The 18,638-nt window shown below is 56.3% G+C and overlaps 8 protein-coding genes and 1 non-coding gene across 9 annotated transcripts, besides 1 other annotated feature; 4 read left to right on the top strand and 5 right to left on the bottom strand.

The window, feature by feature from the left end:
- Positions 1-846: 846 nt before the first annotated feature.
- Positions 847-1,500, top strand: CYME_CMR179C (mitochondrial ribosomal protein L12 precursor; the record flags this gene model as incomplete). Its single annotated transcript, XM_005538403.1, has 1 exon — positions 847-1,500. The coding sequence occupies one exon, from the start codon at positions 847-849 to the stop codon at positions 1,498-1,500; it is 654 nt and encodes a 217-aa protein (XP_005538460.1).
- Positions 1,501-1,665: 165 nt separating this feature from the next.
- CYME_CMR178C (cytochrome c reductase ubiquinone-binding protein) lies at positions 1,666-1,896 on the bottom strand (the record flags this gene model as incomplete). The annotated part of the gene is made up of 1 exon (XM_005538402.1): positions 1,666-1,896. One exon carries the CDS (start codon positions 1,894-1,896, stop codon positions 1,666-1,668), a length of 231 nt encoding a protein of 76 aa, XP_005538459.1.
- Positions 1,897-2,250: 354 nt separating this feature from the next.
- Positions 2,251-2,823, top strand: CYME_CMR177C (similar to ferredoxin; the record flags this gene model as incomplete). Its single annotated transcript, XM_005538401.1, has 1 exon — positions 2,251-2,823. The coding sequence occupies one exon, from the start codon at positions 2,251-2,253 to the stop codon at positions 2,821-2,823; it is 573 nt and encodes a 190-aa protein (XP_005538458.1).
- A 3,158-nt stretch (positions 2,824-5,981) lies between these two features.
- On the bottom strand, positions 5,982-7,067 carry CYME_CMR176C (unknown homeobox protein; the record flags this gene model as incomplete). Its single annotated transcript, XM_005538400.1, has 1 exon — positions 5,982-7,067. One exon carries the CDS (start codon positions 7,065-7,067, stop codon positions 5,982-5,984), a length of 1,086 nt encoding a protein of 361 aa, XP_005538457.1.
- Positions 7,068-8,100: 1,033 nt separating this feature from the next.
- CYME_CMR175C (hypothetical protein) lies at positions 8,101-8,469 on the bottom strand (the record flags this gene model as incomplete). The annotated part of the gene is made up of 1 exon (XM_005538399.1): positions 8,101-8,469. One exon carries the CDS (start codon positions 8,467-8,469, stop codon positions 8,101-8,103), a length of 369 nt encoding a protein of 122 aa, XP_005538456.1.
- A 155-nt stretch (positions 8,470-8,624) lies between these two features.
- On the bottom strand, positions 8,625-9,713 carry CYME_CMR174C (hypothetical protein; the record flags this gene model as incomplete). The annotated part of the gene is made up of 1 exon (XM_005538398.1): positions 8,625-9,713. The coding sequence occupies one exon, from the start codon at positions 9,711-9,713 to the stop codon at positions 8,625-8,627; it is 1,089 nt and encodes a 362-aa protein (XP_005538455.1).
- Positions 9,714-12,166: 2,453 nt separating this feature from the next.
- On the top strand, positions 12,167-13,930 carry CYME_CMR173C (hypothetical protein; the record flags this gene model as incomplete). Its single annotated transcript, XM_005538397.1, has 1 exon — positions 12,167-13,930. The coding sequence occupies one exon, from the start codon at positions 12,167-12,169 to the stop codon at positions 13,928-13,930; it is 1,764 nt and encodes a 587-aa protein (XP_005538454.1).
- A 652-nt stretch (positions 13,931-14,582) lies between these two features.
- On the bottom strand, positions 14,583-17,072 carry CYME_CMR172C (hypothetical protein, conserved; the record flags this gene model as incomplete). The annotated part of the gene is made up of 1 exon (XM_005538396.1): positions 14,583-17,072. The coding sequence occupies one exon, from the start codon at positions 17,070-17,072 to the stop codon at positions 14,583-14,585; it is 2,490 nt and encodes an 829-aa protein (XP_005538453.1).
- CYME_CMR171T lies at positions 17,040-18,554 on the top strand. The gene has a single exon (XR_002461610.1). It is a non-coding gene; the product is annotated as a hypothetical transcript (transcript).
- A 26-nt stretch (positions 18,555-18,580) lies between these two features.
- Positions 18,581-18,638: part of a sequence feature (possible transcribed region) that runs on past the window's edge.

Raw genomic sequence — 18,638 nt, 5'->3', positions numbered from 1 at the left:
CGGCGTGCAATCGACAGGCGTCCAGTGTTCTCGTGGACGAGATCCTGCATCACCAGGCCAGCGTCAAACACCCGAGTATTGGCACCTGTCGTGCCGCATTACCTGCGCTTGGTCCACTCGCCAGGGGATCAGGTCTCCATCGTATCTTGTTCTCGACGACCACGGGATCAGGTCCGCAAAAGGTGTCGTTTGTGCGTGCCGTACAGACGATGATCATCGGGGAGAATGACGTTCATAATGAGGGGCCTCATCCCAGTGGATGGGCGGATGCTCGCCAAATGACGCTGCTTTCGGGAGCGTTTTCAAAAGACTGACGCTTCGCCGATCCACGCGAATAGGATTCGTCGGGAGCGCGCCCACTTGCTCGCCAATGTTTGGTCAGCTGGCGGGGTTGTGCTCACAAGCATCGCTGGTGTCTGTCAGCAGGGCATATTCGCGAGCATCTTCAAGAAGACAGCCAGTGGGGACAGCACGCCTGACCGTGTCGCAGACGCAGTGTTCAACGATTTCGTTGGAAACTGCACCCCTTGTCTGCTGCACCGACTGCCGAATGACGCTGGCGAATCATCTGATCGAGATTAGCGCACTTGAAACGATGAAGACTCGCTTCTGAGTAATGTCTCGATCTCGATGAACATCCAGAGATTCTCGTTTACTATTCTACCGGCGATGCTACTGGGCAGCGCGATCCACGCCGCCTGCAACAATTGCAGCCCTCGTTTTCATAGAAATCACCGGGCGTCGCGCGAATGACCAAAGCGCCTTTCCAGGGCGCCGCGCCTGCATTTTCCACACGCCGCTTCCGCTTCTGGCTAAGAGCAGCACACCGTAGGCTTTCGTACAGCGATGCCTGGCACACGCTTGGCAAAGGCTGCCCAGTGTGTGCGGTACCTCGCACCGACGCTCTTCTGCGGGCGACGGTCGACACAGCTGTGTCTCTCCTGGCGACACGACGGCAGACGATGGAGCACTGTCTCTGCGCAGGCTGCTCCTCACGTCAAGACGCAGCCGAATGTCACCGAAAGCGGAGACGCGCGCCACGATCCTGTCGACGAGCGGGTCGGGCGTCTGGCAGACGAAATCTTATCTCTGAACCTACTGCAAGCCAAGCAGTTAAGCGATGTGCTTCGATCGCGTTTGGGGATCGAGGGCACTCCAGCCCTCGGAGGCGGTGCCCTGACACCAGCAGCACTGGCCGCGATGCAGCAGGCTATGTTCACTGCAGGCAACGCCGCTGCTGGTGCACAGGCAGCTGCTACTGGTTCTGCAGAGAAGACGGAAGAAAAGTCCGAGTTCGACGTCGTCTTGGAAAAATATGATGCGGCGAAAAAGATTCAGGTTATTAAAGAAGTTCGCTCTGCTTTAGGACTCGGCCTGAAAGAGGCCAAAGAACTCGTTGAGGCTGCACCCAAGGTCATCAAAAGTGCCGTGCCCAAAAACGAGGCCGAGGCTCTCGTTGACCGTTTGAAACAGTTCGGCGCTACCCTCGCTCTAAAATAAGCACGCGCTGGGTTTGCAATCGGCGGAAACGACGCCACTCTGCGCGGTGCGCCCCGGGGTCACCGTGAACATAAAAAGCGAGCAGCGACTGCTCCCTGCGCACCCCGAGATGAACGCGACCAGCGCTTGCACACACTCGAAGACATAGTCCCTCGAGTTTCCTCTTTAAAAGCGGTGCCGTTTGGCCTCTTCTTCGTGGAGTTTGTCTCCCAAATATATTGTGCCAACGAGCACAAAGAAGGCGGGTAAAACGTCTTTCGCATTCTCGCTGACTTTCCGTTGGAGCTTTGTTAGAACCAACTTGGGATCGAACCAGTCCGCAAAAATTCGCTGCTCATACGGAGAAACAAAGTACTCGATCTGACCTCTGAGACGGATGTTTGGCTTTGCTGGCATCGCTCACGTCGTCACAGCACGGTGTTGCGTTGCCGTCCGTGAAGCGGCGGTATCGTTACAACAACACCGTTCGGTGCGCTGCGCTTCGACGACGCACGCGCTGCTGGAAGGCGGCGCTGAGCGCCGCGCTTCGCTTGTGCTGATGCCGTATGCAGCGCAGAATAAAAGAATGACTGAATCATGGACATATTGATCCTATGAATGAACGATTCACGGATCGAGTCGTCGAATAGAGGAATGATTCATGGATTCCTTGATGGACAGAGTGAGCGCATGCGCCAACCTACGGGGTGCGCATGCGGCGCACGGCGACTGCGCTGCTCCTCACAGGCGAGTGTATGTATACGAGCCACCATGAGTCAAACACGTCCAATGTTTGTGGCTGGGTGCCAACCTTGGTTAGTAGGACAAACGACGAGCTCGCATCGCAGCTGGAAGCAACTGACTGGAATGTTTGCAACTCGCTGGGAAACCGTCCGAGCCTTGCCGCGGAGACCGGCGTGCTGGGCACACAAGCAGCTGGGCGTGCGGCGTGCAGCGCTACGCAAACTGCGCGCAACTGCGAGTCTGAACGAGAAAGCGGGAGCGGACGGAGCGATCGAAATCACCGTAGAGTACCAGGACCGAACGGAGGTGGTTCGTTGTCAACCTGGACAGAGTATCCTGGAAGCGGTTGAGGCAAGCGGTTTATGGACAGAGGTTCCAAGCTCGTGCAGAGCTGGCGTCTGCACTACGTGCGCTGCCTGGCTTCTCTCAGGGGACGTGGAGGACCCGTTCGCAGCGCTGGATGCGAACATTCGGAAAGAGGGGTTCATTCTGACGTGTTCTTCAACACCGAAAGCAGATGCAGGCCCAGTTCGCATCCGCCTTGGAGCGTACGATCAAGTCTATGAAATGCAGTACGGTCGTTTCGAGAAAGCTGCCTAGTTCATGAACGAAGGAACATAAGGTCGACTTGCAGAGGGAGAACGTGTGTACTCGAGCACACGCGCGCAGTTTGGCTGCCCAGCAGAGGCCTGTGCTACCGCCACGCGACCGACACGTCGACGCGTCCACGCGCCGTGTCACTCTCGAAAGCGTGTCCTCTGGGCGATGTGTGTATATGTGAGAGAATTCCCGCATTAGTGAAGAACCCTGTTCTGGTTGCACTTGTGTTCAGCGTGCGTTGCCAGATGCCGCTTCCGGTTTGGCATTCGACACGCTGGCGCTGAGCGCAGCGTGTTCGCGCCATTCTGTATACTACGAACAGTTTCCGTTCCGCGTCATGTTCCTGCAAATCGCGTTAGATAAGCGCCATGGAGCTGAGCTTCGCGACTCGCACTTGCCGAAGAAAGTTTTGTGCGGAGCGGTCAGCGCAGTCTCTATGTAGCTGGAGAATCAGGCGGACCTGGCTCGTGGTACAGCATCCGTGGCTACCAACCAGCACTGTGCCGTCGAGATGAGAGCGCATCTCCCGTGTTCGAGCGTGGAAAGCCGCAAAAACATCATCCAAGTCGCTGGTACGAACCATGGATCGGCACTTGTCTGGCTCATCTTCGCTACTGCAGGTGCATACGCGTCTGTCCGCCTCAAACAATTCTGCAGAGAATATTCCTGGAGGCGAACATGTAAGTGCAGCGACGGGTCGCACCAGTTGCCGCCATTCAGTGGTACGCATTCCATGTCGCAAGCAAGTGCGCTTCGTTGCGTCGGTTCGCATTTGTCCAATGCACAACGAGCCAGTACAGTGTCCGGCAGTGGAATCGCCCAGACATACCCCGTGGTATTGGGCCCAAGGCCGCCGCATATGTGCTGCTGCGAGCATCCGTTCGCGGGGCTGTGCTAACTGCGGCGCATCGGAATTGAGTGCTTTTGTTCGAAAGCATCATATCCAGGGAGGCTATCCGGTCGAAACGCGTCGCGACAATACGGGTACCTGCAACGCTTGTGGCCGCAAGTTGGGACTGTCTGGCAGTGCTGGTCATGTTGGGGTGCTGCGGGAGAACGCCACAGCGCTGCATTGCGTACGCTCATTGGGGTTTCGACGGAGGGTCCGCGTACCTGCGTGGAACCCGAATCCGAGTGCGGTTCAAACTGGAGTGATTTGCGGCAAGCCGTATCCGTCCCTGTGGTGTTTCAAAGCAGCGCACTGCGAAAGGCACTGTTCCCAAGGAGGTGGCGGAGGGACGTTCCCGCTCTCCATGTGGGAACGCTGTTGCCCGAGCGATGCTTCCGAGAACAGCGTTTGCAGCACTGCGTACCTGTTGTGTGTTTTAAACCTCGCCCTTGGATGGCGGAAATGGTACAAGGTTCCTCGTCGCACATGCACGATGCAGGTTCGAAACCCGGGCGGGGGTGCGCGTGTTCCGCGCAGCCCGGGCCTACATCTATATAAGAATAAAATGGAAGGGGTCCACTTTTGCTGACGAAAGCGTACATGCTAAAGTCTGGATCTGTTCCCAGTGTCATCAGTTCTCGTCTAGGAGGGCGTTCTCTGCGAATGCTTCCTTTTCAACACGTTTTCTCCGGATTTGAATACGCCGGTCTATCGTTTCCCTCCAGTCCCGTTGTCAGCATTCTTGTTTCTGTGACAAAAACGTTGAAGCACGCTAGCGTTCCCCGACAGTGCGCTCGATATCAGCGCGCGGTGAAGCATACATGATTCCGCGCCCTGCTTCCAAGCCCCAAACTCCATACGTGCTCTGGGATATACTGGTTGCTGCATAGGTTCTATCGTGTACCGTGTTGTTAGTATTTAAAGGCTGTTGCTGGCAGCGTTCATGTCCCGATGTCGTTGATTCCGGCTGCTGTTGACGAATTCCATGTATCGACGAAACTTGCAATCTACGTCTCGCTTGCCATGTTCATCTTCTTTCGTATGAAGCCGCGGTGCACCCATTGCGGCGGTGATATTGAGCTGGGGTGATGTTCTCTGGCACGCCCATCACAGGTTCTCCTCCGCCTCTGGTATCCGTTCTGTGGAGCGTGAGCGCTTGCTTTATCGTTCGGTACATGAGCTTGACGCGAACACAAGGCGCGCCTCGATGCAGGCCACCGTTTCCGCGCCCGGTGCCGTGCCCGACGTTCACACGCGCCAGTTCGGATACATGCCCTGGGCGAGTACACTGTCCGCTGCATACGCTAGCGCACTGCGTCGCATTCGATCGAGGATTTGCGGAATGCAATGTTATCCGAGATGAAAAAAAGTACCGGAAGGAAAATCCAGGTTGAAGAACAAGTCGAGAAATGTCGATCGGTCTACGCTGTTTTGTTGCAAAGAGGTGACGTATGCTCAGCTGGAATCGATCGCTGTGATGACTCAGTTCTGAATTTAAGGCCCTTTCCCGTGCAAACAGAAGAAACTGGAGCCACTGGAAACAAATCTGTCGAGAAGCGTCCTGCTACTGTGGAATCCGGTTTCGCGAATCGTCAGCAAGAAACGATGATTTGTCTATCGACTGGAATCGGTTATTATTTGAGGTTCCAAGTCCAGTGGACTTTGGGTACGCGCCTGTGAACAAGTCGTTGAGGCGCGACATGGAGCTTTTGTTCGTCGTGAATCCGAAGGCGGATTTACTGTATCCACGACTTGAAACACAAAGATCGAAACCTTGAAGAATGCGTGATTTGAACATGTTTCACGCTAGAAACTTGAGGCAGCGGAGGCCTGTACCTATGCATTGAACAACGGTATCGGTTAGATTACGAACCCTCGTTCGAGGGTGGCGAGGACCATCAGTACGACAATGCCGTACCGAATCCCTGCGACATACACTCGGGCAAGTCGCTCCGAAAAGACGTCCAAGCATCCTTAAAGTACGCATGAGTCCATCATCTCGTACTGCCGCACTGCTCACGTCGATGCTGGACATCTAAGATCTGTCGTAAGAAAATCCATGGGAATGAAGAGAGCGAGCGGTTCAGTGTCCCATTTTACTCTGACACGGGTGTAGAGTTCGCCAACAACCGAACATTGCTCCGGCTGGTTTGGCAAGCGAGACCCCATTGCTCGCTTAACAAATATTTCTGTCGTTCAAGCGCGTTTCTGGGTGCAAGCGCCGTTCTGACTAGCGCTCGTGCTGCCGAGCTGCCGACACGAATGAACGTCAAGTACCCGGCTGCTCCTGCTGCCGTTGCCGTTTGCACGCCAAGGCGTCAACCAGCGGCTTCCAAAGACGGACGCGAGCGTTAATAAACCAGTTGTTGAGTTGATTGTACGTGAGACCAGTTCGCCTCATGAGCTGATGCTTCTCCTCATCACCGGGGTACGGGTTTAGAAAGTGATCGAGGAGCCACTGCTTCAGAATGCGGCTGGCATACTCGTTCGTAGACGCTCGTGTTCGGTGCTTCGTTGCTCGCGCTTGATATCCGTGAATCCCGCCGAAGCTCCGCCGTTTCCGCTTGCATCGTGCCGCAGTTCCTTGTTTCGAGCAAGTGTTCGAATCGGATGCGGACGCATCACAGGCACCCTGGACAACATTCGTCGGTAATCGATACAGTGTATCGCGGGGTTCAGCTGCGCTAGCAGTTGCCAGTGAAGCCGACGCACTCACTGAGTGTCTCGTTGCGACAGGTGCTCTCGCTTCGTGCCGGCACGGCGATTCGGCCCATAGCTGCTCAACTTGATTCGCTAAGCAGTGAGCCTGCAGACGCACGAGATCCTTGTACGGGCCGTCATATTCCAGCGCCAAGTTTCGAGCTAGTAGGGCCGTCCTCCGACACCATGATAGCAAACGGGCTCTTGAATGCTCGGGCTGATCTATCGAGACTTCTCTTACCGATGCTATTGAATCTTCCGCGTTATCGACCTGAGCGCGACGCTCTGACGCTGTGGTTTGCGTGCCGTCCCGCATATCCAGGTAGAGGTCCAGTGCATCTATATCGACTGAAATGCCATGGCCTACTGCGCTTGCTTCAGGGATTCCTCCGCATCCTATCTCTTCATCGATGTTCTCCAGCGAGTGATCTACTTGCAGCGAGGTCGCCGTGAGCACGTCGGATAGCGCGGGTAGGGGCAGCTCTGAGCCAGTGTTTCCTGCGTTTCTATCCACCGTAAACAGTGTCCGGGACCCTTCCTCTGCAGTCTCTGTCGTTCTGGATGGTGTGAGCATGTTGCCCGCAGTCTCTGGGACCTCCTCTGGGAAGATAAAGAACGCTTCCATTGGTACCTGGTTCAGGAGCGCGCGCCCCATGAGGTACCGGTGCTCGCTAGGGTAGTGGTTGCCGCGGCCCCAGACGCTCCGGGCCAGTCGCTGGTATACGCATACAACTCGTCACTTGTCTGAAGGGTGAACATACCACCTGGTCGAAGCGTTCATAGAGAGCGCTTTCCGGCGCAAGAGCTGTTTCGCGTTGAGCAGTCAACACGGTGGTCAGTTGCAGTCCGCTCGTACCCGGTGACTAACCGGCCATACCCGCATAGCGCTGACCGGAGACCTGAAGCGCGTGTCTCAGGCACCTGTAGAACACATAGTTGACGGCAGGTCGCTGTTAGAACTCACCAATGGACACGAGTTGGGCTCTGTGAGCGAGGCAGGGTCACTGCTGCAGCACAGGTCATGAGCTGCGCTCTCCGTGTCTGGCTCGGTTTGTTGTGCAGCGTGCACTTTGCCAGTCACTGCATGGTTGCCGCTCTTCCCGCTCACAATCCAAAGGGTTCGATGGCGCCCAGCACCACTGGAAACCGCCACTTAAGGCAAGTGCGGCCCAAGCGCTTTTTCGGAAGGTGCAGCACTCGCGCTACAGTGCGAGCATCTGTTTCTGAGCGGCGATAATCCTCTCGCGCAACTGGTTCATCCCAGAATAACCGTCCGTCCAGAAGCGCAGAGGATGCTAGCTACTTCGGCCGTTACGCGCAACCAGAGCTAGACGCTGTGGTTGTGTGCTGTTCCGAACTCGGGTGCAGGTGGAGGCAGCGCGCGTTCGTGTCGTCCACCGCAACACAACAGTCTGGACCATTGGCAGCGGCATCTCGTTGGGGGTTTTTTACAACCGCTATGATACCTGCAAGTATTTCCCATAAGAGCGCGTCGTATCAGCTGCGACGTCCGCGGGCTTGCGTCCAATGTCTTCGGGCCTCGTCTACAAGCATACGCTCGCCAAAGCATGCTTAGCATACGCCACACAAACTTCCGCGCCTTGGTCGATACGCAGATGCGGATTCATCGGAATATGCTATGAAGCAGACAAAAAGCATCCACGCTTAAGTTGGGAATCGCCATCATCTCAACGACCTGCTTCCGGTATACTGCGGATAACACAGTTCTGCTTCTCTGTACGCTGCGCATGAAGTGACTCGCGCATCGTGCTCTCATGCGACAAGAAAAACATGCCGCTGTTCATGAACTGATACGAATCTTCCCTGGAGCCTCGCGAGCACAAGCGACACCGCATGGTTTCCGCTATGCTTTGATATCGATCATGGCTATCGCCCGAGTAGGGCGCCCAGAGGCCACTGTGGTACGGCGGCAGGGCGCTGCAGTCTCTCTCCGGGCAGCTTGACGCTGGCGTGTGCACATACGAGACCGCCGTGACGCACTTGACGAAGAGCGCGTACGCCGGGAGCTTGCGCTTCGCCCTTGAACAGGTCGCCATTCGTATATCGAGCGAATATGGGCATACTGCTCGAGGCAACGCGCTATGTGCAGTCTGGGCAGCATAGCGAGCAGCGAGCAGTTGCGTGAAAAGCGCGCACACGGTTCCATGAGGTACACATTCGCTGGGATGATTCGCTGTTTCGAGTAGCGCTTTCAACGCTCAACGCTCAACATGCCCTGACGTCTTTCGACGACATATTCCCATAAAGCCAGCGGATTGAATAGACCATGACGAACCACGTACGCGAGAAACACTAAAATACCCACGCCGAAGCCGAAGGACAGCGCGAGCCCCGTCAGACGACGGTTTCGACGATTAGGTCGTGGATGTGGCAAAGGGAGCACTTCAGCGCTCTGACCTAAAAAGTTGAGGAACCGCCGTATTTTCTGTTGTCGTATTTTGCGTTCCTTGCTGTCATTATCCGCTGTACGACCAGCAGCGTTCTGCTTCCGTGCCGGAGCGATCGCTGTCGTGGAGTCGGGCTCGGAGGTTTTGTGAGACTCCACCACGATCGTTGTGTTGGAGCCCGTTCGCGGCGCCGTGCGACTCACGGCCTCTGTGGTGGCCTCCAGCGGGCGAGACACCGGGCGTTGCTCGCTCGGGAGGCGCCGCTCCAACAGCGTTGCCTCGCTGGCGGCTTGCGTGCCTCCCTCTGCCGAGACGGTGCCGGGACTCGAACGTTTGTCTTCCAGCGGCTCTGCTACGGCTAGAGCTGCATCATAGCCGAGCAACGCGAGGAACCTCCGCAAACGCTGCGCCACTGCAGAGTCATCCTGCGGGTCCGGCACCAACCCGAAAGGCAGCTCGTTCGAACGGAATCCTGCTGGTGTTGTGTCCGGGCCGAAACGCCCACGAAGATAAGCTGCGAGTCCCGCGGCGGAAACCACACGTAGGTCAGGGGGTGGTAGCCGAACCAGCTCCTCACCGTGTCGGAGAGGCGCTCCGGTAAACGGACAACGTGGAGGCTGCTCGTAGCTCGAGTCTCGAATCCATTCCTTGTACGAGCGCACAACGGAAAGTTCATACCTCGGCTGGAACACGCAGTTCAAGCAAATAAACTCTCGATTTACATAGCAAAAGTATATCGTCTTGTTCCGACACGAGCTGCAGCGCCCCATTCGTGGCGCCCAGGTACCAGACCGACACCGAGGAAGCGAAAGGCGGCACTGAGCGTACGTTGCCTGCTCGAGCCGCGGTGGGCTCGTGTCAGATTGTAGACGCTTTCTTGAATTGTGCGCCATCTCCGGGTGCGTCGCATCAAACGCTTTTTCTCGGTTTGTAATCGAAGCGTCCGAAAAGCGTTCATTTGAAGAAATAAGAAATCTAAGCGAACCGTATGGACATGGGAGTCGGGGATTCTAGAGGGCTGGTGTCGCTGGCGACCGGGATAAAAACCGAAAAAGATCCTCTTCTCGTCGACTATCTAGCGAAGAAAAGCAAGTGACGAAGAACAAGAACAGGGGATATATACTCGAGAACAGCTGTTTGTCCGATGGGACGATAGCGAGATTGTACTGGGACAGAGGGTACGAGTTCTAGGGATCTTTGCAATGATACGCTTCACCAGCGGCAATAAACGCATGGAGTTCGTGAACCGAGACTTCAACGCCGCCATCAATATCAGAAGAAGTTTGGTACCGGGGACGTGACCCTCGAAGCTGCCCCGGTCCAACTTTTGTCCAGCAGCCTCTCAGGATCGAAGTATACAGGGAGAAGCTGAAACCGGTATCGGGGAACCGGTCAAAACAAGGCTGGGAGGCGTCTGCGTATGTATGTATTCATACACCCTCAATTATCGTAGAACATTTCTCATTTCGCTGACGATAAAATCGAGTAGGGGATGACTCGCTTTGTTCATCCAGTTCGATTCTTTTCCGGAACTATGTTCTAGCTGTGCAACCTCGATATTCGGAGTGCAGGAATCAAGTCTTACTTGAACGTAGTTTAAAGATGCTCGGTGTTTTTCCTTTGTTTCGGAATCGCTCCTTTAACGCTTTGGACAAGGAATTCATTCCGTTACCGAAATCGAGATGTTTTGCGACGCCGGCGAACAAGAGTTCGTATAATAACCGATATCATTGTCCAATGCACAAGTAGAATCCGCGAATCTTCTCCCTCACGTACGTGTGTATCGTGCTCCTATCAAACATGATTCAAGTTTTCGATCTCTACATTTCAAGGCACCGCATGCGCACAGCGATGCGCTGCGATGGATTGACGAAGAAGTCACATAAATTCACATCGCTCTTTGATGACATTCTCACAAGTTCAAATCGAAACTTCTCTGAACTTGTCATGTCAAGGAATCGATTTCTTTCGAAAGACAATGCCCACCCTGGGTGGCCGCCGGCGAACCAGAACTCGACAGCTGCAGCATGATCGCTCTCACACGATGAGCGCCCAGAGGCTCGCCTCGCTTCGGTTTGCCCCGATACGCATCCTGGACTCGGCGTTCAGTCAGCACGGCGATCGTTTTGCAGTCGGGCGTTCGTTACCGTGCCGCACGAGGAAAGCGTAGACGAATCGACATTTCTCGACTTGTTGTCCAGTTATGATATGCCCTCAGCTAATTTTTATCATGGACGGCATGCGCTTGCACGTTCAGCCGGCAGCACATTCGCCGACGGTATAGTCCAAACCAAGCGCGTCATTGCAGGGCATCGCTCCTGGCACGGAAACGGAGCAGGGCATCGAGGATCGCCTTTCATATAAGGGCGTATACGGAGCGATCTAGCAGGCGTTTACGCGCTTCAACGTGGATCTCAGTCGAGAGGGTATGGCAGATAGATTTATACTTCATTTGTCCATATCCAGGAGTCACAGCTGCAAACTGCGTACCGAGACTGTACATGAAAAAGATGAAGATGTCAAGCGAGCCTACACCGCATCTTGCGTCTGTGCATGAAATGCGTTGACAACTGTCGGCAGGTACGAAATCCGGACTTGAACGCTACCGCCAACATCCGTCAACTGCTGTGAACAGAGCTGGATGGAAAGAATAGACCAGCATATTGTAATCTGGAACTAAGAGAGAAAACGTGAACAGTCGCCGAAAAAAATTCCCCAACGGCAGCTGTCCATCACACCTGAGAGAAACAAGAAAGCTAGCGTTCACGCCCGAGTTCGGAACGTGTACCTGGCCCGTTCCCATGCTGACACTCATGATGCAGGCATCCAACCGCTTCTATGCGCACGCATCAGCTTAGCATTCCAAAAGAAAAACCCGCCCGATCAAACAATGTTTAGTGAAAAGACGCAGATGCAGTGCAAGCACGTCGAACGTATCCAGCGACGATGCCGTAAAGTCAAGCCCCAGCTCGCCTTGTCTGTACGCTGGGGCAGTGCAAGCCATATCCTTCAGAAAACCAGACGCTCTCCCGGATATCCCATAACCATGGCGCTATTGGGAAAAACAAGCTCACGTCTATAATCCTGCACCCGAAGGAAATCCCTCCTTCGGATACGCTCCGCTCTCACGAAAAGGCGATACGCTCCGGGGGATGCTGCTGTCCAGCTGCGCGCTGCCACTTCGCCGCAATCTGCGGACAGCAGAGCGCCCTATGTCGCGCTCCCGTTACAGGGCAGGGAATTCCTCGGCATAACCGTACGCTCGAGGGCAATGAAGGCGAAGTTTCTTGGACCTTTATAAGTGATTGCGTATACGAGACCATTGCCAACACGTGTGGTAGACTGGATGCTCCGCACGGACGGCGGTAAGCGAGCCACCGCTGAGGCGGAGGCATTTGAACGAGACCTCAACCAGGTGCTTCGTCAGGCCAGTGAGCAGTACGCTACCGATATTTTAAGAGAAGCGGTAACACCTGCGCTCAGGTGTCGTCAGCTGGACATTGCGCACGCAGCTGTCGAGGAGCACTCCAGAGCGGAGGCACTCGAGCAGACACTGCGCACAGCGCTCACGGCGGTACAGCGCGTGCTTTCGCCCTGGGCCCAGGGCGTTCTGCAACGGAGGCAGGGTCCAGGAGGTGACGGTGTCTCGGAGGCGGCTCTAGAGCCAGTGTCGGCTTCTGGTACCTCACGATCGCGTAGTTTCGGTTGGCACTGGCCCTGGCGCCAAAAACAGAAGTATGCTCAGGTCGTTCGCCAACCGTCAGCAGTCGCGCCGGCAAAGTGCCCCCCCGCTGACACTCGAGCAATCTGTGACGCGCTAGCAGCGCTTGCCCTGCTGGACGTTTGCGTTATGAACACGAACATAGCTGTGAATCGGGTGCTCATCCGATACAACTTGCCGCTCATCCAGCAGATCGCGCTTCTGCCGCTCTGCGTCGATGATCCGCAGCAACCGCCGGCACCAAAAGGGGTAACGAGTCCATCGGCTGTCCCAGTAGAGTGCCAGGTCTTGGTCGTTCGAGCTCGCCAGTGCCTGATCCATTGGGCGCAGGTCATGACGCCCCTGGTTGCAGAGATTCCCGAGTTCCAGCAGGCCGCTGCTGCAGTCCAGCGCGACGGCCTCTCTCTCTCCGCACGATACCGGAGGGTTCGTCGCCCAGCGTCAACGTCCGGGAGCGGAGCTGGGCCCCGGCCGACAGCCGGCACTGCCGAACGACGACCAGTGCCTGGGACAACGGTGCCGGCGTCAGCGAACGTTGGGGCACCAGCGGCCTCAGTGCGACGATTTTATCGAGCACCAATGATTTTACCGCAAGCGTGGATGTGGGCATGGACTGCGTCCATGCACGCTGGCGTTTTCTGTCAGTACGGGAGCGGTCCGACCTGGTATCCGACACCGAGTCCGGTGCAGGCTCCGCCAAACCGTCGAGACCAGATGCTGAACCGCTTGCGGGCTGCGTTCCAGGAGACGCGTGAAACGATTGACCTCTTCCAGGCAATGTGCGATAGCTTTCGAGATGCACCAGTGGGTACTTCGCCCAACTCGGAGACGCTGGAGAACGCACGCAGTCGCTTTGAACGAGTCCAAATGATGCGCGACGGGCTCGCTAGCCTTGTACCGCGCATCGTGGAGCCTCCGCTACGACAGGAGGCATCACGGCTGCTTTGTGATGCAGAGCGAGCTCTCACAGAGTTTCGAACGCTCTGCGAAACGAATGCATTTTTCAGAGCAGCATTATCCCCGGATGGCCACGTTGCACAGCGTGCGCCTGCTCCCATCGTACCGCCAGAAGATGGTGACGGATGCACCTCCGCTCCGATGCAAGCGGAACCAGAACATGAGTTGCTACCGCTCCACGAGAATCTTAGTTGGGCGGCATTGTCGCCAACGGCCCCGGCTGCCGAGGACCTGATCGATGTGGAGACTGCACACACCCGCATGGAGAGCACGAATGAAGTGCATCGTGGCGTCTCTGTGAACGAGCACCTGATCGATTCCTCTGACGATGAAGCCCAAGATACGGTACAGCATCCGGTTCTACAGCCACGAAGAGCGTCGCGACGAAGTGAGCAGGAGCGCGCGCCTTCCCCACCGTTGACATCGTCGTAGGGCCAGCGCAAAGCGATAGACAAGGGAGCGTTTCCTCGCCAAAGCTAGTGTGCTGAGTATAGTACATGCTTTGATCCAGATCAGTCGAGTGCGTCCCGCGCTGAGGCAGATCACTCTGAACGCGGTAGTGGGTGCGTATCCGTTCATGGGCATTGGGCAACTGGCATCCAAAGCCGCCAGTTGCCCAACAGTAACCGAAAAATCAGGATATCTGAAAAGGCTCGTCGACCGACGATCAGGTATCGACCGATCCGGCTCGCTGGCGCCGCAGCACGATGAGGTCCATACACCACGATACGGGTGCTGCATCAACGCTAACGATATCGGTTGCAGGTAGTGCGCGAGCCTGACGCCTTGGCACTCGCACGAGCACACAGCTGCTGGCGCTAGGTTTGGCACTAACCGAATGCCGGCCTGCGGAAGACCAGCCCAGCTCCTGCACAAGTTCTTCCAGCGACGGCCTTGTTCTTCGTCTCATCGCTTCGGAGCACGAGACTTGATTCCGTAAAATCGAAAGGAGCCGACGAAATCACGGTTGCACCACATATATCCGTTACAGTGTCCATCGCGTAGCGTGCATCCATACCAGCCGTCGCGTTGCAGCGGTGACCTTGTTCTTCGTTTCGATGCTGGCACCCAGGCGTACGCAACACTACTTGACGCTGGAGATGCCTTCTTGTTCCAGACTCTCCCAGAATAAAGCCGCACCCTTTGCTGATATTTTTGCATAGACTTGCGTGTGCTGCATACATAGCAGACGATAATGACGGTGGTCGAGACTACAGCCCGCCGCCACTGCACAAACCGGCGCATGATAACTTCGTCGACAATAGCGCAGGAAACAGCCGGTTGCAGCGCCGGTGCGTCCGCAGTAGGCACAGCGGATACGTATCGCCCGTCGAAACGTCCGCCGCACATTCATCATGGTGCCTTCACAGGTTTCAAAGACTTCGGGTGTCCACAGAAGGCACTCCCTATGCATCCACACCGGAGTGGATGGTGCATCAGGAAGCATCTCCCAGAAGGGTCCAATCAGGGCCCCGGTCTGGGTGCTGTCGTCGTGCGACGCGTCACGCCGGCACAGACCACAGCGCGTCTGGTGCGGTGCCGGCATCAGTTGCTCCAACTTGAGTTCGTTTTCCGAGCGATGCATTTCCAACCACCCCCGATGCAATCGCTTTTGATAGACAATATGAGTCGGCAGGAACGTAACTCGACCCCCGATTCCTTGCCGTGTTTTCAGGGTTAAAGCGTGCCGCTTACGCGTCGGAACTCGCGCCCAGTACGCTTCATTCATCGCCTGCGCGATTTTTCTGTTGGCATGAACGCTGTTCCCGAAGCGCCTCCATGCCGTAAAGAACGCATCGTAGTCCGCCTCTGTCCAGAGATACGCTTCCTCGACGCTGCCGCGGCGCTGCAGAGCCGTCGTCATCGTCGTCTCCTTCTCCTCCGTCAATGTCGAGCCGCAAGTTGAGCGCGCTCCAAGCGTAGCTGTCGTCAGCCGGGCGAGGCAGGCATCAGCGGACAGCGTCCCGGGCTGCGCGTTTCGGCGAGCTGCCGCATATACCGTGGGATGATTCCGGAAGCCGCGTTTCCGTCGATTTTCAGCACTATCCAATTCCAGGAGATAACGTTCACTGATCCTTTGGACATGCTTGCGATACTGAGTGGAATCATTGCGTTCCCAGATGGAGCGCTGCATGTACGCTGTGCTCCAGGCGGGCGCTGCGCCCTCGGAGCAAGCGTTCGGGTCGCGTGCACGTACCAGACACGCCGCAACAACCTGCTCCGCAGCCTGTATCCAGAGCGGGTCGAGCGCACCCATCCAAGCACTCGTTGCTGGGTCTGCTCTTCGCACATATTCGGCAAACGTCAGCGGCGAGCTCTGCTTCCTAGACATGGTGTCTGCATTGCGTGGCAATAAGCGCTCGTGCCGCATCTCCTTGCACTGGATCATCGATGTCGCCTCCTCGCGCTTCTTCGACGTCGGCGTAACTGTACCCGCCACAGATCGACCGAGTCCCAGTGCGGCAAGTAGCGCTCGATGCTCCGTGATACGAGCTGAGCGCACCCGCTCGTACGGACACTCGGTATCGGTGCGGGTCTGGGGCGCGGCTCGACGCGTACACGACGACGATGCCTGCCGCTCTGTACCCGCTGCGTGCGACGAAGCGCGTATGCTCCCACGGCTCGTATCGAGGCCTCGCCCCGGCAGGTACACATATTGCACTCGGTCAATTCGGAGTAATTCAGTTAGGAGGAGGTCCTGGAGGTGATATTCCACTGCCTCAGGCAGCTGCAATTCGAGGAAACGTAAGAGCATCGGAGCGAGACTCAGTGGCACCCTCGTCGGAATGGCTGACGAGCTGCCACAGCGCGTTCGAATACGCGCTGTGCCTTGACGTTGATGGTGGAGCTGCTGCACAGTTCCGCAGCATTGCCCTGTGTCTGAGGTTGTCGTGTGCGCGTTCAGTGCTACTGGTTGCATGCGACTCGGTGCTGCATCGGTTGCAGGGCCCTGCTGTGCTGTTGTGGTTGCCGCAGTCGTCAGCCATGCCTGGACACTGCGTGTGATTCGACAACCTGACTGTCGCAACGTTTCGACAGTTGCTTGCGTTGACGCGACATCGCACGCTGAGGTAGCATACGGAGGCGTTTCGGGGATTGCCTTCGAGCAATCACTGGATGCTGATCGTTGAGACCGCTGCTGCTCTTCGCGTTCCGAAAGGGTTTCTAGAATCAGTGCTCGAAGAGCGGCAAGCTCACTCGATAGAGTGCCATCTTGATCATTTTCGTCTTGAGCACCAGTAGATGCTGAAAAGTGCCAGGCAGCGCAAAAGGAGCTGCGGTACCGGGGGCTCTGGGCAATGTGACGCGGGAGCGCTCGTTCGAGAGCCGCCAGCCGGTGCGCGGGCGGTATCCCCGCAAACGTTGCAAAGTCACATAGTGCACGCAAGATGAGATCCTCGATTTTATTGCCGTCGTACTTCATACTCCCGTTCTGAGAATGAAGCTGTTCTATAACGCTTCGTTTGAGCGTGGGAAGCAGACGCGTCGGCACCGCCAAGCGCAGCACACGCTGCCGTCGCACCGTCCGTTCTCGCTTGACACCGCGACGCTGAGTCGCTACTGCCTCCTCCATTCTTTAAGTTTATGTCGGTGTGTTCGGGGGAACCTCTAGCGGTTGCAACGACACGCTAAGCGTCCGCGTGTAGCCGCGGTCGTACGTCTGCGTTTCTTCAGATGCGAACAAAGGCGCGGGCAGCTGCGCCTCGAGATCATCTCCCGCAGCTTGTTACCGGTACTGGTACCGGAGTTGAGCTTTTGGACGCGATGTTGGGGCACAATGGGTACCAGTACCACGGGTAGACGTGTTTCAGGACACGTCTGTGACATTTGGTGTCTGTAAAGCGTCCGTAGCGACGCTACGTCTGTCGCCATATGTTCAAACGGCAGGTTCGGCACCCAGAGGATCCTTTCAAGGTAGCGTGAACTCCAGCGTGAGGTCTGGCCGGTGGCAGTTGACGGAGCACGGAGGATCTGGTTCATCTTGATAGATGCTTGCTTTGACGCCAATAACATTAGCGTATGCAAAATTCCTCCATTTGATGGAATTGAGCCTCCACCATAAAAAGGTTGTGGTGAAGGTGTCTGTTCGATGCGAGCGTACCTGCGTCGAGTGGACACTTCGGTGGACACGATGCACTAGAGCCTTGTTCGTTGGGCGTCTGAATCAGGCTCCGCAGCTGGAGCAATGCTGCTGGACCGACGAAGTCTTTTTGCTAACCCAGGGGCATGCCTTACTGGCTTTGATGGAACGTGGACGCGTCTGCGGAGGAGCCGAGCTCGTTCCCCTGCGCGTGCACGAGCGCCCTGCGCGCTTCGCACACAGGGACTCGCTTCACGTCTAGCCAGGGTGCGGACGTCGTCGAAGCAGCCGCTTTTGGTTGCTGCGGCTGGGACTACGCGACAGGAGCGGAGCCCAGCTGGATTCAGCGCTTGAACTGCTCGAGGAATGCACGATAGACGTGAGCTTCGCCAGAGACAGCGACGCAGTGGCGCAGACGGCCAAGCGCTGTGAGTGCGTAACTCGGACGACATTCGCGGTCGCAAGGGGAACGCCTGGAGACCCTATTCTAGGAAGTTCGGGATCGAGAGTCGACCGCAGATTAACAGAGACGGCGAGAGAAACACCGCTTTGAGCGTGCAGCACGCCCGCAACCACGAGAGTGGCTGCGGGCTTCGCTGCTTACCGCTGGATAGCGGCACCTGTCCTTGCCAACAACTCGAAGCAAGTATTTTACGAGCAGTGAGTCGGTACGCGCTGGATTCGCGTTTTCGGAGGTCTCTTGAACGAACCATCCAGACTCGAAGACATGCTCAGGGTGTGGCGGCTGGTACGTTGCGCCGGACGGAGCGTCTGTTCATTTTTCCTTGACGTTCGTTGGAAGAGGAAAAAGAACAGCAGACTCCGCCGCTTTCTGTGCACGTATTGGCCTACAGAGGTCACGGGTGCACACTGTTGGACTGTACGGATGGTTTCGCTCTGGGAATCTTCCTTGGTACCGTACGTGCGCTACGAATATACACAGCACACGCCGAACAGTGTCCGCATGGGTAAACCTACAAGTCACTATATGACGCATTTTTCGTTTATGGATGTGGGAATATGCAGAAAGCCCATGTGCTGATGAGCATAGTGGGTTTC

This window comes from Cyanidioschyzon merolae, chromosome 18 (assembly GCF_000091205.1).
Source record: "Cyanidioschyzon merolae strain 10D DNA, chromosome 18, complete genome".
Classification (NCBI taxonomy): Eukaryota; Rhodophyta; class Bangiophyceae; order Cyanidiales; family Cyanidiaceae; genus Cyanidioschyzon; species Cyanidioschyzon merolae.
Note: the sequence above shows the minus strand (reverse complement) of the source record. Positions and strands in the feature narration are given on the sequence as shown.